Source organism: Humulus lupulus, chromosome X (assembly GCF_963169125.1).
Source record: "Humulus lupulus chromosome X, drHumLupu1.1, whole genome shotgun sequence".
Taxonomy (NCBI): domain Eukaryota; kingdom Viridiplantae; phylum Streptophyta; class Magnoliopsida; order Rosales; family Cannabaceae; genus Humulus; species Humulus lupulus.
Window position 1 is genome coordinate 1,792,019 of NC_084802.1, and position 16,700 is coordinate 1,808,718.

Sequence of the window (16,700 nt, forward strand, 5' to 3'; positions counted from 1 at the left end):
TGTGACTTTTGAACTGTCACTACACGACAGGTGGCTTTTTGGCAGTTAATTCTTAACTAACTTATCACCCGCTATTTTTTTTTTTTTGACAAATTCGGATAATAAATAGAAAAATATGGTAAGATTTATATGATGAAAACATAAGTATTATCTTCTTGCTATGATATTTAATTTCTTTTTTTGCAATACTACTTACACAATTCATAACAAACTTTTATATATTTATTTTAATTGGTGTCTTAATTTACTTTGTCTTATTTTAGAAGAAAAAAAAATGTAAAATGAATGTGATATTCATTTATTAATCGTGTTTAGGTGACTTATCTATCTTAGGTTGTCTATTATGCCAAAATTTACTTTACTAAATGATGGTTTCAATTAAAAATATATACATTAATTAAAATACATATTTATTTTCTTAAATAATTTTCTTTTTCAGTGGGGTCGGCCGCTCACACTCGTCTCTATGTGGGTCCGCCCGTGTGTACATCCGAACAATGCATAATATTTTGTTTCATTATATCCACAATTATTTTGTTTAATTAGAAAGAGAATTTGTACTAGTTTAGGGATATAATTATTTTGTTTAATTAGAAAGAAAATTTGTACTAGTTTAGGTATCAGAGGTCATTTTTAGTTCTTGAGATCAACTTCCTTAGGGTAAACTGATGCTGGGTTTTGAACGGGCGACACCTTCATTTTTTGTTCAATAAATAATATATTAATCATTGATTAAGTCAATCAATGTATATTCAAAAGCGAATTAAGTCTATCCAATTGTGGAAAAAAAATAATTAAATCAATTTTTTTAGACTATATAATCATGTATTTTTAGGTATATTAAACTATACAAAAAGTACAAACACCAAAGTTAATTTAGTGCAAAATATACTTTATTTTAAATAAAGATTATATTATTTTAATAGCTTGTTGTTTATTCTAGTACTAACTTAGTACTACATCGTTTAATAAATACCATTTAATACTTTGTTGTTTGTCTTAACATCAACTTAGTACCCTATAGTTTTAATTAATACAATTTTAGTACCTTGTTGAATCAAAACACCAACTTAGTACCTTATTGTACATTTTCACCAATTTTAGTACAAATATTTTCGATTATAATCAAAATCCCCCTAATTCAAATTGTTAAAATTCCTTTTAGAATTAAATTATATTAATGATAAAAAAAATACTTGTACATAGTTGTAATACATTGTATGTATATGATATAAAAATTAGTTTAAATTTATATCTTTTCCGATAAATTAATTTAGTTTATCTTCTTCATGTAAATACTATTGAGTTAGATAAGTGATTCATAACAAATATATATTTTTTATTGTAATAAGTGTTAGTCTCTTAATTTCCTTTAGTATTTACGTTATAATTATTATTTACTTTTCACCTAAATAATGCAAACACCTACTTTATATATGTGAATTACAACCAAGTTAAAACCATTAGTGTTTCTCAATTTATTCAAATTTAATTGCATCGATTTTTTAAAATTTATGTGAATTTTTAAAGAAAAAATATTAAATAATTATACTATAATATAATATTAAATGCTAATTATCCCATACAAATGTTTTGATCAAAAGTTGATAGGTTGCTACATAATACACCAATAAAAAAAATCATTATCCAATTCAATAATAATTTGAACACCCTTAGTTATAGTTGCTCCCTTACCTAAATTCAACTTATAATTTCATTCACCATATTAATACTTAATAAACAAAATAATAAATCTTCACTCCAAGATACTCGTTTTACAATTCATTCAAAAACAAAGGGCTTGATTGGTAGTATATTTGAATCAGATTTTATGATTTCAAAATTTTAAAACATGTGGGACCTACTATAATTCCTGATTGGTAGCATGTTTCCAAAAATAAAATCCAAATCAAAAGTATGAGTTTTAGTTGTAAAATTGAAAATGTTAAAATCAAGTTTTCTCTATTTCCAAACTTTTTTTTTTTTGCAAATTCTATTTCCTAACTTCTAAGGAGAAATGTTTGATATTGTTAGTCTTGATCATGAATTTGTTTGATATTGTATCCTGTTTTTAAATAAGTTCTTGATTGATTTTATATTAGTTCAACTTATATATATATATATATAAATGGAATATTTCTCAGTGAGTACTACCTATAGATTGGTACTAACAATTATGATGATTTGACAACATAGTAACTTGGTATAGCAAGTTACCAACATGTAAATATATTTTTTCTACATTAATTTTGAATTTAGTTTTTTTTTTGTTTTTTGCCATAATTAATGTTGTTTTCAACTAATGAGAGACATTAACAATATTTAGAAATTGACATGCATTTGAATATAACTAAAATTATATTGCTGGATAAATGTGGCTTAATTATAATAATAGAGCTTAATTAATCAAAAAAAATATAACTATGATTAAAAAAACTTGTGAGAATATACAAGTATTATAAATTCAATCAATGCACTAATTTTAAATTTCATTTAACTAAATTTGTTGGCAAATTAAAATTTAATATCACAAACCATTTAATTATGTTTATGTTATATCATATAAAATATTTTTAAATTTAGCTCAATCAATTACATATTTTATTTCTGTTATATTTTTTAATATTTTACCAATCACAGATCCTGTTTTTTAAAACTCAAAAACAGTTTACACATAATGAACCAATCACATTTTCAGAAACATGTTTTTAATCACTAAATTCAGATTTTCATTTCAGAATCTCACTTTTTAAAAATATAGTTTTCCAATCGCGAACCAATCAGACCCAAAGCTACCAAATTACTTTTAGTCAAAATATATATTTTTTAAATATCAAATTGCTCAATGGTCTAATGATGTAAAAAACAATACTTTTTTCACCTTTTATTTGTGATAAGAACTAATTATGAAAATCTAAACTTGAAAAACAAATAATTTCATAATTTTTTTTCAAATGTATATAATGATGTACAATTTTTAACCACTTATCTAGGTGGTAAAAGATGCCACAATAAGCATTAGGCCACTTTTTACATTGAAGGATTAAACATTGAAACAAGAATCTTGCTATATCAATTTAAGTAGATTTTACTTTGGTTCAAGGAAGATGAGAAGCAAAAGTCTAATTTTCAATGCAAAATCCGAAGACTGAAAACTCACAGAGAAACCTTCCTTCTAATCATAAATTTAAGGCAAACCTCTTCTAACCTCCATAGCAAGGCTCAAAACACAAATAAAAACACATGTGAGAAACTCTACACAAACCCAACAAGAATCAAAAGCATGGCAAAAGAATAGAATCCAGGCGCAGCATGACTTGTATATTAGACAAATTTGGCCAATAGTCAACAGAATCAAGAATTCTAAAAGGGAACTCATTATTCTATTTTTCGGTTTTCACCGTATAAGTAACATGGATCAAAAATAAAAAAAGAGCAAGAATATAAGAAGAAAAATAATGTTTCCCGCCGGGCTTAATTTAAAACTTGCTACATTACTACCACCCGCCAATCAACTCTTCTACAGTATCCAGTCAATTTTTTCACTAGCATTGCATCAATAGAGAAACCTCACTGCCAGCAATCAAAGTAAACCACCCGAAGAGGCTGGTAAATTTACTAATATGCACATTCAAGCTGATTATATATAGCTTACTTGAAAAAAGATGACTCCCTTACCAGTCTCCTCTGTGCTAAGAACCCACAGGAGCAATGCCTTTAGTCTTAGCTGTAACCTTTGTCTCGGCCAAAACTACTTGTGGTTGCTGTTGAGAGTTTGCTTGGGCAGGAGCAATACCTTTAGCTGTGGCTGCAGCTGTGGCAGCAGCAGCGGCAGCTGCAGCTGCCGCAGCTGCTGCAGCCGATGCAGCTGGATTGGGCGCTGAAGGAGGCACTGGATTAGACTGTGAACTACTCTTTGCTGAAATTACTTGTGGCTGCTCTTGTTGCTGCTCTTTGGAATTCAATTTGGCAAGCAAAGCGTTAATCTGACTTCCTGTTAGTGTTTCGTGCTCAAGCAAGGCATTAGCCAGCCCATGGAGCTCGTGGTAATGAGTAGTGAGAATGGCTTTTGCGTTATTGTAAGCTGTATCCAACAAAGACTTCACTTCCTTTTCAATAAGCAGCCTTGTTTCCGTGCTCATGCTCTTTCCATGGTCGTCATAATTGTGGGTGACAACCCCGACCTCTTTGCTCATACCATACTGGGTAACCATTGCTCTTGCAATAGAAGTTGCCTTCTCAAGGTCAGAAGATGCACCTGAAGTAACTTCATTTTCACCAAAGATCAACTCTTCTGCAACCCGCCCACCCATGCAAACATCAAGTCGTGCAAGCATCTGTTTGCGAGAGATTTTCGTCTCATCCTTGTCTGGCAATTGGGCAACCATTCCAAGAGCCATTCCTCTTGGAACTATTGTTGCCTTGTGAACTTGTAGAGCACCATCAGTATGGATAGCCACAAGGGCATGTCCACTCTCATGGAAAGCAGTTAACTTGCGTGAATCATCAGATATTACAGCTGATTTGCGCTCACTTCCCATCATGATCTTGTCCTTCGCAAACTCGAGATCAGCCATACTGACTGCTTTAGCACCATCCATTGCAGCCTTAAGAGCAGCCACATTAACCAAGTTTGCAAGATCTGCACCCGAAAACCCTGGGGTCCCTCGAGCAATGATCATCAAATCCACATCATCTGCTTTAAGAACCTGTAAAAATGACATACTCTTAGCCTTAAAATAATCCCAGTCAAGTGAAGCTTCCACTCAATCAAATCTTCCCTATATATACACAAACAAACCGCAGAAAACAGTTTGAAGAGTGGCATTAATCAATAGTCAGGACACGACAATAATTTGTTCGTACAGTTTGAATATCAAACATATTGCATTGTTGGACCTCCATCAACAATCAAGCGTTTGGTTTTCAGCTAGAGATGATTATAACTTATAAGAAATGAAACACTTATGACCTAGAAACATTAGCAAGATTACTTGGCTACCCTTTTTATTTCCTGAGGAATGGTTAAACACCTCCAAAGGTCAACATGAAGCGATAAAAGAAATGCTGAGAAAGTATGTCAGACCACTTAAAGAATCCAGGAGATCAAGAAACCAGTTGAAACTGAAAGCTACAACCAGTACAAGAAAAGTTCAGACAAGTGAGGAGTTATCAAGATGCTACACAATTATGCCAAATGGATGTGCACCAATATTCACTTTATCATGTTAAAAACAAACAACTATGATGAATGGCCATCTGAGAAATTCATCACATAATATGGGCACCAAAACAAAGCACGAGTCAGTAAAATATCGAGGAAATCCTATGAAGATGATAATATAACACATAAGCATCTTGAATAAAACCTTTGAGAAACAGAGACATGGATATGGAGCAATTGCACGTCAAACATAGCCCTAAAAAAATTTCTTCCAAAGTAAATACAAGATTACCTTGGACATATGGGATTCCATAATCTGCCTTCGTCCTTCAACATCTGGATTAGGAACAACAATATGTCGATCGAACCGTCCAGGCCTCACTAGTGCCTTGTCTAGTGATTCAGGGAAATTAGTTGCAGCAATTACTATAATTCCTTCATTTTGTTTGAAACCATCCAGTTCAACAAGCAGCTGATTCAACGTCATCTTCATGTACTGTTGATCCTTGGGGTTGCGGCTACCACCTATGGCATCTATCTCATCAATGAAGATTATACAAGGTGATCGTTTCTTTGCAGCTGCGAAAAGATCTCTCACTCTCCGGGCTCCAACACCAACAAACATCTCTTCAAACTCACTGCCACTGCAAGAGAAGAAAGGGACTCCTGCTTCACCAGCAATAGCTCTAGCTAACATTGTTTTGCCAGTGCCAGGTGGGCCAACAAGCAAAACACCTTTAGGAAGTTTTCCACCTAAACGGGTGAAGCGCTGCAATAAAGAAAATCAAAATAAGGGAAAATTACCATTAATTGCCAATAAACATAAAGCAGATGCTAATTTTCAACGGACAAACTCTAAGAAAAAGAAACGGAGGAAATGATGAGAACACCACTAAATATATACCTTAGGATCCCTTAGATAATGAACAATTTCTTCTAGCTCTGCCTTTGCCTCATCAACTCCCTTTACATCATTAAACTTTGTGTTCGATTCCATGCTAGGTTGTACCTCTTCATTCAGGCCTAACCCTAGAAAATGGAAAACCAGGCATGAGCATATTCTTGAATTTCAAGATGGGCAAATTAAATTAAAAAAACTTCATGCAAATAAAGAAATTACCTTTGCTAATTCCTTTATCCTCAATCAATGCCCCTACACCAGAGATGAGAAGAAAAGCAAGTGCAATAGTTCGAATTGTACGCCACAGCTGCTCTTTGAAATTACCCCCTTCTGCAGATACCATATGAATAGGAGCACTTGCAGTTCCAAGAGTACCATCTTTTGCAGATTTTCTAACATTCTTGAAAGCAGCGAGGCCACCTATATTTTCTTCCTCCCTAGCAGACATAGAAACCCCTGCAAAATGCAGATACAATATGCTTCTCAAGAAAAGAATCAAGGAATCAATAACCATATAGACAAAACTCAGTCAAGCTAAGCTTGATCTCACATCCAACTTCCACATTTTCACTTTATCAATCAAGCAAAGCTTAACAAGCAAAAAAGAAAACGGAACTATTGCTTGTTGGAAGAACATGTGCCAATCCATGCAGTTACTTCCATTGAATAGACATGCAAAAGAAAATTATTCAGCTAACTCATTCTTCTAGAACACTAGTTTTGTTTAGTTAGCTTATCCATAATAATCATCAAAGCTTTTGTGTCCAAAGACTGTAGGGTTCAGAAGGAGGCCCAATAATAATTATTAGACTCAAGTATCAAATAAAATCAATAGTTGATATGAACAAATGATGAAAAAGATACAGTAAAGAAGTTCTTTTACCCACCTCTCTGAAGCACTTTGAGCAATTCACTTCCATCCAACCTATCAACTTTAACTAATGCTTTTACATACTCTAAAAGTGCTTCAGGGTTAGAGTACATTGATGGTTGACTTTCAAATAACCTGATCACTGCTTCAGGATCACCACGGCGGTATAGGTCTTTTAAATGGGTAAGCTCACTCGTTTCATCTGCATCACGAGCTCTGCGAGCTAAATTGCCAACATAGCTAGACTGATACCTCTTTTGAGAATTTAAAAGCCTGTTCACTGCACAAAGGAAATTGACTCTATTACTATATTTTTTTATTAAAAAGAAAAGGCTAATGGAGAAGATTGTTGTAGCTTCAAACTAAAGTTAAGAACCAAACTGAAGCTGTTAATACTAATAATAACTTAAAAAGAAAGCTGTTTCATTCGCATGAACTTTAAGGCAATAAAATTTACATTGGAAATGAAAAACGAAAGAATTGACAAATAAAAGTTAAGAATAATAGTACCACAAATACCTCCTCCAACCCCAAACTTCTGTGTGGGAAAGGAACTTCTAGAAGACAAAAGTTTACATTTCCCCAATTGTGATTGATGCCTTGAAACCTGTTGCACATAACATGAAAGTGAACACATGAGGAGTTTCAACACGAGCCTATATACATATTCGTGGACGTGTCTACCTATGGTATGCATGTAAGAAATATACTCCCCAGTTCCTTTCATTGCGGAATGGTATATAACTAAACCCATTAGGCCTTTACAAAGAACAAGGTACAATGAATTCAACTATCTACTACAGTTCAATTTAGCTTCCACTCCACAAACACCAATTTAGAACTAACCCTTCATTCAAATTTATCAGCTGAAGAACAAAAAAAATGATAATAGACAGATAACAAGCATAACAAGATGAAGTTCTTTTACCATGCTTAGACGTTTCCTTGGTACCAATACAAGAATTTATTGCTTAAACCTTGAAAGCCCAAAACTTTCATAATTAACCAAATGGCAACAACACAATAATTGACTCTCCCATTGAATTTCTCCACAGCCCCAAATCGAACAGTTTGATGTTCAGGAAAAGAACACAAAAAAAAAAAAAAATTCAAGCAGCGAAATAACAAATACATATCAAATAACAGAAATTAGGGTTCCCCAAATCGACAAAGAAAATCAAATCTTACAACTGCCCAACAAAAACAATCGATAATAGAAAGACACCCCAACAATGCATAGATAACTATAATAAAAAAAAACTAATCTTTCTCAAGATTGAACTGACCTCTGTGATCAGGCGCCTTAAAGCCATCTCTGTTCAGAGACCCAAAAAGGTGTAGTTCGTTATTCCCTCCAACACCTCTTCTCTTCCCTCTCTAGTCTCCAGAGATATATATATATATATACAGTTATATGTATATATATGGCAAAATTTTGAGGAAAGGGGATGGGAATGGCGGTGGGTGTGATTGGATGAAAAGAAAATGAGAGAGAAAGCGGGGCAGAGTTCGCGGTAGAGAGAGAGAGAGAGAAAGAGAGATGTAATAATGTGTTTAGCCAAACGCGGTCTTAATCGAAATTTTTCTCTCCGGTTCTTGTGTTAATTAAGATTATTTAAGAATATCATTGGTTGAAATGTCATAATTACCCCTAATATGTTACACTTTTTTTTTTGTGTATTTTTTTTTTTACAGAATATAATTAATTTTAGTGGATATTTATTACATGTTGAGATATTGACTTGTGCAATGTCGTCTCTTTTCTTTTGAAAAATCTTTTCTTAATTTTTGTTTTGTGCACAAAAATGTGTTTACGTGTCATATTTTGATTTTGGGAATTGGGCGTATGATGACTTGGCAAAAATTGATGATATAGTGTATATTTTTTTTATATTGAAGTAGACTTTTTTTTTGGTATATTCTCGTTAAAAAAAATAATGTATGAAAATAACTTTTTTTCGAATATTGTTTTACAAAATGGTAATCTAGGGGATTTTACACTTTTCATTACAAATTTTTTTTAATTACTATATTAAAACTTATCAATATATTTTCATTTTTATATACATATTTTAACCGAATTTGTATTTTAATTACTTTGATTGTATATTATATTTTTAATACTGTCATTTGTCTTATTTATTCATATGCGTGATTTTAGCTTATTTATTTATTACTTACCTTTTCAAATTTTGTTGTCTTTTTGGTTTTTTTCAAAAAAAATTATGAACACTTTTTATAAAGTTGTTGCCATTTTCCTTTCTCCAAAAGAATCTTTGATCATGCTTGATGAATTATTCTCTTGATATGATTGTTGAGATGTGTAATATGTTTTCTTGCTGGGCCTTGACTCACAATTTTACCCTTGGAATGGTTTTAGAGGTTTTAGGTGGCCTAAGGGTATTTTGGTCATTTGGGGGATTAATATTACCCTTTATATGGCTGTAGAAGGATAAAGATTAAACAGAACAAAAACAGGGGTTGTCTTCTCCCTTCCCGTACATCATCATTCTCTATATTTCTCTTTGGTGTTCTTGAGCTCAAGGTGGGGTTTTAAGCTAGGAAACTCAAAGGCTGGGTTGGTGGACTTGGTTCAACCATTGAAGGAGGTTCAAATCTGAATTTGAGGTGAGTTTTAGTCATTGGTTTCAGGTGTTACTCTATTTTCCTTTTAGTTTTCAGCTTATGGTTTTTGTTGTAGAAAGTGGGGATCAAGAGGAGTTTTTGTGTATGTTTGATTGGGTTTTGATGAGGGTGAGTTATGGGTGGTGTTTAGAGGTTAAATTGAGTGTTTGGAGGAGGTTTGGAGTTGGTTCGAAGGGTTGGTACCAAGGGAAAACGCAGGGGAGAGTTGGCTGGTGCGTGCTGGTTTCTTGGCTGTTTTGCGAAATGAGCCGCGGCCTGGCTATGGTGTGCCGCGGCCTGTGTTGGCTTTAAAGGTGAAAATGGCTCTGTCAGGAGGGTGAGCCGCGGCATGGCTCTGGTGAGCCGCGGCCCATCAGGGAAAATTTAGCCAAAAAGATGTTTTTAGCTTGGGGATTCAAACCTTAGGCCTCGGGGTTGAACCTAGAACCTAGTACCTAGTTGAGTTATGTTTGATGTCCCGGAGGCTAGATCTTGGTTTGGGAACCCTCAGTTATTATTTTTATTGATGAATCCTATATTTTGGTTATGACCAGGTGACCGTCAAGGAATTTAAAGGTTGATCGTTCTCAGGGGTCGTTCACATAATAATTCTCACTCGAACTAGAGGTAAGAAAACAGTGTATGAATACAGTTGCACCCTGTATAGGTATATGACATGCATGGTTTGATATTGGGGCATGTTGGATGAAATATGTGGACATGGATTGCATATTAAATGCTAGTGAGCGCTGATTACCTGTTTATGGCACTGACTAGTCAGGGACCGACTCTAAAGTCGATGAACACGCATTGAATGGCTCCATGACATTAATTCGGGACCGACCCTAAGGTCGAGGAACTTATAAGCGCTTGCCTAGTCTACGACCAGATGTTTATAGCCAAGGTATATGACCCCGGTGACCATAGTCACATGGCTAGGGGACGCTGTCCATAGTTACGACTCTAAAGTCGTGATGAAGGTTATGTTGGTGACTAATCACCATGCACCTGTCCTGATCAAACTAATGAAAGAACCACTCGTCAGTTGAGCCCTGGTGACCCTATCGTCACAAGGCTAGAGGAGGCTGAGCTCATTATTGTGACTTTTGGCTATTGTCACCTATTTCTTTGGACTGATAGTCCTGAATGGTTATTATGATCGTTGTTGATATTATATCATGCTTTATTGTGTTTTCTTGCTGGGCCTTGGCTCATGGGTGCTTTGTGGTGCAGGTAAAGGGAAAGAGAAGCTCACCCAACCCTGAGTGGAGAGCTTGGGCGATGTTGTGTACATACTGGGCCGCTTGACCACCACGGTCAGGGAGTTCTCAGAGGGACTAAGGGTTTACCCTATTTTGCCGCTTAGGCCGGCGGGGATTGTAAATTTGGAGCAGTAGTGACTCTTTTGTATTACAAACTACTTGTAAACATTTTGAAAGGCTCATGAGCAGTTTATTTACTTGATGAAATATATCATTTCCTTTTTACTGGTTTTTTCACCTTAACCTGATAATAGCACCTAGATCACGTTTTTAACCAAAGGACTCGGGTAGCGAGTCAAATTTCCGGTTCACTGTTCACTGTAACTGTTCTGGGGTAACCAGGGCGTTACACAAATTTTGAGGGACCATCAATTATATGCTAAGAAAGAAAAACGTGACTTCTGGATGACTGAGGTCAAATTCTTAGGGCATGTAAAATATCAAGAGGACATTAATGTGGATTCATGCGAAGATAGATTCTATCTTGCAGTGGGAAAAATCAAAGAACGTTATTGAGATTCGAAGTTTTCTTGGGTTAGCAGGTTACTATGGTCGCTTTGTGGAGAATTTTTCTCAAATTGCTATGCCTTTGACAAAGCTAACAAGAAAGGATTTAAAGTTCGTTTAGGATGACAGTTGCGAAGAAGCTTTCAGAGAACTTAAGCCAAGATTGACTACATCGACTATTTCGCTGTGCCTAATAGTGATGAACCGTTTGTGGTATTCACTGATGCTTCTGGTACTGGTTTAGGTGGAGTTCTCATACCAAATGGCAAGGTTGTTGCCTATGTTTCACGCCAATTGAAGACACATGAGAAGAACTACCCCACACATGACTTGGAACTTGCAGCAGTGATTTTTGCCTTGAAAATTTGGAGATGTTACTTATATGGAGCAAAGTTTGAATTATATTCTGATCATAAAATTTTAAAGTATCTCCTTACTCAAAGAGGCTTGAATTTGAGGCAAAGAAGAAGGGTCGAGTACAGGGAAAATTATGATTTCACTTTGAAATATCATCATGGAAGAGCAAATGTGGTTGCTACACAGTGCTACTTCAACAAGTTAAGCAATTTCAGTGGCAAGATGAGAAATTGAGACTTATCTAGAATCGAATCCAAAACGGTGAGCAATTAGATGGATGAACAGTAAATGTTGAATGATTCTTATACCATAAGGGAAGATTAGTCGTTGCAAATATCTCCGATCTTAGAGAGTCTGTTATGATTGAGGCCCATAGGTCTAAGTTTGTTGTACATCCTGGAAGCACAAAGATGTACCAAGATTTGAAAAGACAATATTGGTGGGAAGTTATGAAGAGAGATGTGGCTAACTTTGTAGCTAAGTGTATGGTTTGCCAACAGGTTAAAGCTGAGCACTAGAGACCTTCAGGGTTGCTTCAACCTTTACCTATACCAGAATGGAAGTGGGATGAGATCACGATGGACTTTGTGATGGGATTACCATTAACACCATTAAATCATGACACTGTCCGGTTGATTGTCGATCATTTGACCAAATCTGCTCATTTCATTCCAATTAGGAGGGATTGTAAGGCTTCTAAATTAGCTCGACTTTATGTGGGTAATATACTTCGACTGCATGTGGGTTGTCTTCCAGCATTGTTTCTGAGAGAGATCCTCGATTTACATCAAGGTTTTGGCGAGCATTGCAAGAAGCTTTAGGAATTGAACTTAACTTGAGCACTGCTCACCACCCTCAGACAGATGGACAGTCTGAGAGGGCTATCCAAACTTTGGAGGACATGCTTCGTTCTTGTATTTTGAATTTTGGGGGTAGCTGGGGAGAACACTTGTCATTGGTGGAATTCACTTATAATAATAGCTACCAGGCCAGTATAGGCATGTCTCCTTATGAGGCCTTATATGGGAGACCATGCAGATCACATTTGTGTTGGGCAGAGCTAGATTAGCATGTCACAATTGGATCTCAAATTGCTAGTACTACTAGGAAGATCAAAGTATTTTTTTTTCCAAGAGAGACTTAAGGTTGTTCAAAGTTTTCAGAAGAGTTATGCTGATCTCCTCCAATGAGAAGTTGAGTTTGAGGTTGGTGACTATGTCTTCTTGAAAGTTACTCCCATGCTTGGTGTGTCGAGATTTGGAGTGAAGGGTAAGCTAGCCCCGAGGTATATTGGACCTTTCGAGGTTATCGAGAGGGTTGGGAATGACGCTTATCGATTGAACCTACCGTCGCGATAGGGGCATGTTCACAATGTGTTCCATGTGTCGATGCTGAGTAAGTATACTCCAGACTCGTCGCACGTCATTGCGTATCAGGCTTTCCCTCTTCAAGAGGACGTGACATGTGAAGAACAACCTATCAGAATTCTAGTGAGAGAGTTAAAGGTGCTAAGGAATAAAGAGATTCTCGCAGTCGAGGTCTTATGGCGGAACCATAGAGAAGACGGGGCTACTTGGGAGTTAGAGTCGGAGATGTATGAGAGATATCCTCATTTGTGTAATTTGCAGCTTGAGGTTGTATTTTGAAAATTTCGGGACGAAATTTCTTTAAGAAGGGAAGAATGTAAAACCTGAAGAATTTTTAGGTTGAAAAGTCAAAAAGGGGAGGAAAAAAAAATTATATATTCAGTTTTTTCTTTTCTTTTTCTTTATCTCTCCCCGACACTCTTCTCCTCTTCTTCTTCTCTCGGCAAACCATGGCAAGGCACCAGACCCAACCACCACCGACCACCATTTTTGACGCGCAGCAGCTCATCGATTTCGCCGTGCTCCGGCGAACTCAACTGCCAAGCGGCACTGCCCAACTCGCTGTCAATCGTTCGGAATCGCCAGTCAAAGTTTTGGTCCGTCAACTTTGACTGTGTTTTTCGGCCAACTCCGACCACCTCTTGACGAGTGGTTGATACCCTTGGAACCAGCGTGGAGAGAGGAACAAAACCCACTAAGTCATTTCGGTCAACTCACCGTTTTTCTCCAGCAAGATTTTGGGTATCTCTGCCCTTTGGAAGCGTTTTCCGGCGACACTGGAGGTCATTTGGGCGAAGGAGTTGTACTTTCGTAATGTACTCATCGAGAGAATCGTTTTTATATATGTCATGCATATATTCGTCGACGTTTCCGGTACCGCTACCAATCGCTATAGTACACCGCTTGGGTGAGGTTCCGGAACTTGAAATTTTAAATATGGTCATATTATATGTTATTGAACACGATTTTGAATAAGAAATGCTATGATGATAATCGTTTGCTCATTTGGTGCACGTAGGAAAAACGTGATATAAAATCATACTAAATCACTCTAAGATCATCGTTAAGCTTAGGAGCGTCGCTTTGGGCTTGGATTAAATTCTAAGGAGGTATCTAAAGAGGTAGGGACTCAACTTGACCATTGGACTTATTTTACTCGTATTGAATTGCATTAAACATATCCAATTTTGATATTTATAAAATGTTTGAAAAATTGAAAACTTAATCTGCATGTTTTCTGATCTGTTCTGAGAGCACTAGGTGCCAAATATATTTTTGTTAACTTATTTATGCAGATTAAGGTTTTTGAGTTTTATTCAAATGCATCTGTTATGCTGCCCAATTTTCTAAAATATAAAGGGAATATGTTTCTTTCTTTTCATGTTTACATGCATTTGGTTATACCGATGAGAGCCATAGTGATCATGATTGGTGCACGTTGTTGTTTCACGACCTAGTCTCTGGGTGGTTATCAGGTCCGGCTACCCGGTTTAGGATGTCGAATTTTCTATGGTGGGTAACGGGAACTAGGGATCTAGTGGACGGTGTGATGTGCACTTGTAGCTACGCTCTTATGATTATTTGTGGTTTCTCTATTTTGGTTTATACATGTTGATGTATGTTTTGTTTTCAAAGCTAATCATGCAGGGGTTGTATTAAACTTTTGGGTCCTATGTTATTAGTTGTTTTCCTACCGGGCTTTATAAGCTCACTCCTATCTCTCCCATTCCAGGAGCCTAGTGACGCGAACACGGAAAAGATGAATTATCGATGGAGCCAATGTGTTTAGCCTATTTCTATTTCATGTCATTGTCTTATCTTTTGAGAATTATATATGTATTCGACTTCGAATCTAATGATCGGTATATCTGAATGAGCTATGAAATAGTTAGGGATGAGGAATGGTGGATGCTAAGTATTATTTTGGGTGTTTATGACTTATTAAATTTAACTATTTGATGATTACATAACTGTGGGAATATTATTGTTTTATGTATAATGATACATGATCATACTTTTATCACAAATATTTTTATATATAATTATATGAGTTATTTCATTATTTTAACTTATAATTATAGTATGATTTAATATAAATTAAATGATCATTTATAAAGACTATTTTCCAACAAGGGTGAAAGTTTGACCTTGGACCACCCAAGTTATGGATATTACAAATTTGTTATGGCCTAAGGTTCGAGTCGTGACACAAACAATTTGTTTTCCATACATATACAAAAAATTGGACACGGGTGCAACTGACTGTTTGGACTTTGATTCCGACACTATTAATTATTTAGAATTTTTCAAAAATTGGCTGTGCCTGTTATATAACTATAGTGTACGCCACCATGCAAAAAAATTAGGTTATAATTTCTTAAAGTACCAAAAATAGAAAAACAGACAGACGCAAAACTGATGCTTCTAACTAAAATAAATTCGTATCTCTATATATATATAAAAATCTTTACTAAGAAAACCGATCGAAAAGAGTAAAATTATGTATTTTTTTTTCATTAAATTATGAACGAAAGAATTTTAGAGAAAAGTTGTCTATCTTAACACAAATTACGTATAAAGTATGGTTTATATAGAATAATCAACTCAAAATTAACCTAATGCTTCAATTTGTATCGATAGGACAAAGCTATAATTAATATTTTTATTTACGTGGCAGCTAGCTGGGGCCTTTCATGTCGGCCAATAATAAATCCCTAAAGATGTCCATGCAATAATATTTTTATTAATTAATTGAGATATATATATATATAAATATATATATATTTATTAACATTAACACCACGTCAAATATATATACACAATTCTCAATTTTCTTATATTTATGAAATTAAATCTCTTATATTATTAGAGTTAGAGCCATAATTGTATAACAACGTAGTATGAATTTATACGTATTATGAAATGAGTACGTAACAAAAGGTTTTATTATAAGATAAATTAATAAACAACAAAATACTATATCTAAAATGGATAATAAATATATAATCTAGCTGAAGACTTAATTAATTATATATATGAACGAAAATAATATTTAATTTAATATATATATAGGGAGCGCTACAACGCATTTTTTTTTTGCAATTAATATCGGTACATCATTTTTCTATTTCAGCACCTGAATAGTTATAATCTCAATTTTTTTTATATAATGGTGTACATTATAGCTATATAGAACATTCTACAAATTTTCAAGAAATTCTGAATAAATTATGGTACCGTAACAGGGTCTAAACTGTCTGTTGCACGCATGTCTGTTTTTTGTATACGCGTGTAAAATTTAACAGTTTGAACTCTGTTTTCGGCTTCGTAAACTATTTAGAATTTTTGAAAATTTGCAGAATATTCTAAATATCTATAATATACACCGTTATATAATTTTTTTTGAGATTATAACTATTTAGGTTCCGAAATAAAAAAAAATGCACCTATATTGTTAAAAAAAGTGATGTGTTGGTATATATATATATATAAATATATAGAGTACATTTAAATATATATATACTAAGATATATTAATTTAATTGCAAATTTATATTGTATATATACACACATGAGTAAATAATTAGATAAAGGAAAGAAAAGCTCACTAACAAATAACAAATAAACAAATTACAGAAGTTGATGAA

General features: G+C 34.6%; 1 protein-coding gene across 4 annotated transcripts; it reads right to left on the reverse strand.

The window, feature by feature from the left end:
• Positions 1 to 3,292: 3,292 nt before the first annotated feature.
• On the reverse strand, positions 3,293 to 8,486 carry LOC133804943 (ATP-dependent zinc metalloprotease FTSH 4, mitochondrial). 4 transcript variants are annotated; one of them, XM_062243050.1, is made up of 7 exons: positions 8,223 to 8,486; positions 7,447 to 7,543; positions 6,953 to 7,216; positions 6,285 to 6,521; positions 6,069 to 6,193; positions 5,457 to 5,933; positions 3,293 to 4,709 (listed from the first exon to the last, which is right to left on the reverse strand). In XM_062243050.1, exons 1-7 carry the CDS (start codon positions 8,247 to 8,249, stop codon positions 3,693 to 3,695), a joined length of 2,244 nt encoding a protein of 747 aa, XP_062099034.1. In that variant the 5' UTR covers positions 8,250 to 8,486; the 3' UTR covers positions 3,293 to 3,692. The 4 variants fall into 4 exon arrangements, with proteins under 4 accessions (XP_062099034.1, XP_062099035.1, XP_062099037.1 ...); XM_062243051.1 differs by having other exon boundaries at positions 7,456 to 7,543; positions 8,223 to 8,485; XM_062243053.1 differs by lacking the exon at positions 8,223 to 8,486 and adding an exon at positions 7,865 to 7,989 and having other exon boundaries at positions 7,456 to 7,543.
• Between the last annotated feature and the right edge of the window lie 8,214 nt (positions 8,487 to 16,700).

What these genes read in the sequence shown, in the direction of transcription:
- LOC133804943 (XM_062243050.1), bottom strand. Translation starts at nt 8,249, where the DNA reads ATGGCTTTAAGGCGCCTGATCACAGAG. An exon ending in GGATAAAGGAATTAGCAAAG is followed by an intron (nt 6,194 to 6,284) that starts GTAATTTCTTTA and finishes TCCATTTTCTAG; the next exon opens with GGTTAGGCCTGAATGAAGAG. An exon ending in TGGAATCCCATATGTCCAAG is followed by an intron (nt 4,710 to 5,456) that starts GTAATCTTGTAT and finishes TCATTTTTACAG; the next exon opens with GTTCTTAAAGCAGATGATGT.